Here is a 4,878-nt window from a genome sequence, read left to right as displayed (position 1 = left end):
CAACGCAGCTGGACAGATTAGAATGTTAGAGCCATTTGTCACAGAGAGAGACAGCCAAACAAACACACAGACGGACGGACAAACTTGGCTGACAGGCAAGGCAGACGACTGACATGAAAGACAGACTGTAGCAGAGAGACAGCTTGAAGACAGACAGGCAGAGCAGACGGACTGTGTACCAGAGAGTAGGGCTGCCACTGTATCATGACATTTCACTGGACGATTCATTGTCATACAAATAATTGTGATTAACAATTTAATTGCGTTTTTGCCATTGAATGTTTTTATTGTGGAAATAGCGATGCAGACAGACAGACTGTCACTGTACCAGAGACAGACAGCGAGAGAGACAGACAGGCAGAGCAGACAGACAGACAGAACCAGAGAGACAGTGACAGACGAAGCAGACACACAGACTGTACCAGAGACAGCAAGAGAGACAGACAGGCAGAGCAGACAGACAGACAGAACCAGAGAGACAGCGACAGAGACAGACAGAGACAGGCGAGGAAGACAGACAGACTGTACCACCAGAGAGACAGCAAGAGAGACAGACAGGCAGAGCAGACAGACAGACTGTACCAGAGAGACAGCGACAGAGACAGACAGAGACAGGCGAAGAAGACAGACAGACTGTACCACCAGAGACAGCAAGAGAGACAGACAGGCAGAGCAGACAGACAGAACCAGAGAGATAGAGACAGACAGACTGTACCACTAGAGAGACAGCAAGAGAGACAGACAGGCAGAGCAGACAGACAGACAGAACCAGAGAGACAGTGACAGACAGGCGAAGCAGACAGACAGACAGACAGAACCAGAGAGACAGAGACAGACAGAGACAGGCAAAGCAGACAGACAGACTAGACCACCAGACAGACAGCAAGAGAGACAGACAGGCAGAGCAGACAGACTGTACCACCAGAGAGAGAGAGAGAGAGAGAGAGAGAGAGAGAGAGAGAGAGAGAGAAGCAGTGAGCTGAACAGCTCTGCAGGGCAGCATTAAATCATTACTGTGTTAAACACTATTCACTAGATCTAGTCGATGTAGACCTGTCAGCATGTCATTAATGACATCACACAACCAATCAGAGAGATGGAGAGACAATGCCTGATAGCCCCCGCACACACACACGTTTACATTCCTATACTTGTGAGGTCATTAACATTTGAAAATAGCTTAAATATCGCCCAAAAATGCTAATATTTTCCGTTGTGCAACACTATCGGGCATGCGACCAAGTATGAATCTGCATAACTCCACCCCCATCCTCTTAACCTCTAAATGCCTAAACACTATAAAATCTGTTCAACCATTAAAACAGCCATTTCTCTTGTGAGGACCAGCAAAATGGTCCTCCCGTGTATGTGTGTGCGCACACGCACACGCACACACACGCACACACACACACACACACACACACACACACACACACACACACACACACACACACACACACACAGAGAGAGAACGTCCGAAGCGGCATACTTTAGATTCCAAAACGGGCAAAATTTGCATCACAAATACAAACGAGTGCTCGGCGAAAAACGCTGAGTGTTGATTGTTAGTTCAATTAGCACTCAGGATTTTGCCTTGTGAATAAATAACCACACGAGGGGGCCCCCCCTGTCTTCCCACTCATCCCTATGGGATTGCATGCATGGGTTTTTTTATTCCCTGGGGAAACGCAGGCTGTGATTCAAGCTATACCTACTATCCTGTCTACTGTTTTTTAGCAGCGTCTATGAGACTGGATACGATGGACCACCACAGTGTGTAATAGCATCATCGTTTTTTTTTGCACTGAGGCTGGCTGGTATCCAGGCTCGCCACCGCACATAAAGCTACACTCGCTCGCATGCTACTGCCAATCTGTGTGTGTGAGAAAGAGATATAGACAAAGGGTGATGTCGGTTACAAATCTGAGAGAACATGAAATAACGTACTATTAAGACAAAACACACACACACACACACACACACACACACACACACACACACACACACACACACACACACACACACACACACACACACACACACACACACACACACACACACACACACACACACTTGAGATCAATTCCACCAAATAGAACGCTTTCAGAAAGCAGCTTACTGCATGCTGCCAATACACAAAGTGTGTTCAAAGGCTGTTGGATGCAAACAAACTACCAAAGCAAACAGAAACGTCTCCCCTCTTCCAAACTGCAGAGGGGTTCGTTGCACCTGCTGCACGTTGAGCACTATCGATCAGGCGGTCTGTGAACAAAGCTTTGTGAGAGAAGTTGGGCAACACGAATCTCTCAACTTCAAAGGATCCAATGATTATTAACTTGAATAATAGACTTAGTGTGTGTTGCATTCAACTGCAGGGAGAAAGTCACAACCCAACACTGTTCAGAGAGGCTGCAGCATCTCTCTCTCTCTCTCTTTCATTATCAACCTTCCAGAATGACTCGATGCTGAAGAGCAAGCGGTGACATTACAATCTAATCTAACGTGTTGCTTCATATCAGTGGTTCTCAAACATTTTCATGTCAAGGACCCCCAAATTGACACTTATTAGCCCGCGGACCCCATTTGAAAATGAAAAGGCATGCCAGGGCCAGCAGTGATTCTCAACCATTTTAATTTCAAGGACCCCCAGTTTAACATGCATTAGGCTATGGACCCCCATCTAATGGCATTTCTATCTTTGGAACCCCAATTCATATTGTAAAATCAATGTGAATTTAACTGTGAGAGTGCACAGGTCCATTTGGTTCCATTCGTACACTCTCTGACTGAGTTACATACCCATAAGGGTCCATTTGGCAACTATCAATAATTTAGCTGGGGACCCCCTGGAACTCCCTCAAGGACCCCTGGGGGTCCCCGGACCCCACTTTGAGAACCACTGTTTTATATTTGATATGAAGTGGTCATGAGAAGAACGCACACCAGGGGGCATTTTGCTAAAAGCGAGATGCAACCCGTTTCAAGATGCTCAGTAGTTTGTTACACGGAATCATAACTAGTAAGGATTAGGAGGAAGGATGCATCCGTACCAAGTTCAGTGCAGACAGACAGTAGCAGCCAATAGGAAATGTTATGTCCTGATAAAAAGGACATAACCCATCATATCAATCAATCAATCAAAGCACGCTTTCTTTTCAAATGAAATGACAACCGTATCGCATCATGATACAGTCAAGAGACAGCGCAGATATTTCAAGACTTGACACAACTGTTTAACAGAAAACATCGAACATGAATTAGCATGGATCCCCTTTGAATTGATAACCCAGTCTAATAGATGAGGAATGTTATATTCTGAGTTGAGGATGGGGGGGACTGACTGACTCACTGCATAACGGGGACAAACACATGAAACAATACTTGTCAGTTAACGTGCAACGGGAGTTTTGGCTCGCCTTTTACGCAGCGCCTGAATGCTCCCAAGTCAGAGTGAGTGTATTAGTACAGTGGGGGGTTTTTTCAACCTTTTTCATATCCAAGGTCCATTATTTATTCGGCATATATTTGAGCCACGGACCACCGTTTGATGAGATTTAGCCTCTCAGACCTAAGACTTAGAATATTCTGTAGTCGTTGGATATGATTTCGTCCATCAATACATATTGATGTGGTATCAGGAGAGACAAACAGGCAAACGTTGATCAAAATAACAATCCTTCTATATTTGTGTAGACTTCTTGTAAATTAAGTGATGCAGATGTTGAACAATAATTTAACTCTTGAGAGCGTAAAATGAAACCAAATGGACCCGTAAGGGTCCATTTGGTTTCATTTTACGCTCTCAAGAGTTAAAGATCTCCCCAATAAGCGTCAATTTGGTTACCAACTCTCCATCATTTAGCTGGGGACCACCTGGGACCCCCTCAAGGACCACTGGTGAGTCGCATCACGGCGACTCAAAGCCACCTCACACACACACACACACACACACACACACACAGTAGATCGGATCATCAAACCATCAGCAGCAGCAACGCACCACCACCGGGAGGCTATTAGCTCTCTACCCCGGAGCAATTATGAACCATGAGAGCTGCGTGTGTGCGTGCGTATATCAATGTATGTGTGTGAGTGGGTGGGTGTGTGCGCGCGTCCCTCACCTGACTGTGTGGCGGTGGAACGGATCACGGCGACAGTGACGAGGAGCCACCGGAGACACGAGGACAGGAACTTCATCTTGTGGGGAAGGTGACAGTTGTTGTAACTCCAGTTAGAACTCACATGTCCGACTCCGATTGACAAAAAAAAGGTTATCCCTTAAAAAAATTAATGAAAAATAAACGAAGGGTCCGGGGTCCGTTTGGATCCGGTCCGGTCCGGTCCGGGGGGGGGGGGGGGGGATGGGTGGGGGGGATCGGGTCTCTTTTCTTGAGAAAGCCCTGTCAAACCCCGTGCCACCTCTCTCTCTCTCTCTCTCTCTCCGTGCGTGCGCGCGCGTCCTCCTCCTGTCCCTCTCTCTCTCTCTCCACGGTCCCTCAAACAAACCGTCGCGGTTGGTTAGAAGAAGTTGAAGCACCAACTCGCCTTGTTTTGTTGTTTAGTCGCTTTAACAGTCCAAATGTTTGGATGGGTTGTTTGGATCAGCCGCTGATAGTCTCATTACCCCTCTCTCTCTCTCTCTCTCGCTCGCTCGCTCTCACACACATACACACACACTGCCATAGCGCCCGGTGCATGGCTGAGAGAGGGGGGGGGGGGGGGGGGGGGTCTGGAGAGGGGTGGGCGGGGGGGGGGGGGGGGGTAGAAGGGTCTAGACACACCCCCTCGTTACGGCTGACACCTCCTCCCGCGCGTTTGGATTGGTCTCCCAAAACGCCGAGAGTTTTCCAAGCACGCCCACATTGACTCCTGATTGGC

At 47.6% G+C, this 4,878-nt stretch overlaps 1 protein-coding gene across 1 annotated transcript in view; it reads right to left on the bottom strand.

The window, feature by feature from the left end:
• LOC311040606 (receptor tyrosine-protein kinase erbB-4-like) overlaps positions 1 to 4,281 on the bottom strand; it is a gene marked incomplete at its 3' end in the record, with an annotated part of 466,936 nt that extends 462,655 nt beyond the window's left edge. Inside the window, exon 1 of the mRNA XM_084050936.1 lies at positions 4,122 to 4,281. Coding sequence (XP_083907062.1) covers positions 4,122 to 4,197 — 76 coding nt within the window. The 5' untranslated portion in view covers positions 4,198 to 4,281. The remainder of the gene's footprint in view (positions 1 to 4,121) is intronic.
• Between the last annotated feature and the right edge of the window lie 597 nt (positions 4,282 to 4,878).

This window comes from Gymnoscopelus microlampas (genome assembly GCF_963454915.1).
Source record: "Gymnoscopelus microlampas genome assembly, chromosome: 24".
NCBI classification, from domain to species: Eukaryota; Metazoa; Chordata; class Actinopteri; order Myctophiformes; family Myctophidae; genus Gymnoscopelus; species Gymnoscopelus microlampas.
This window is presented reverse-complemented; position numbering and strand designations above follow the sequence as displayed.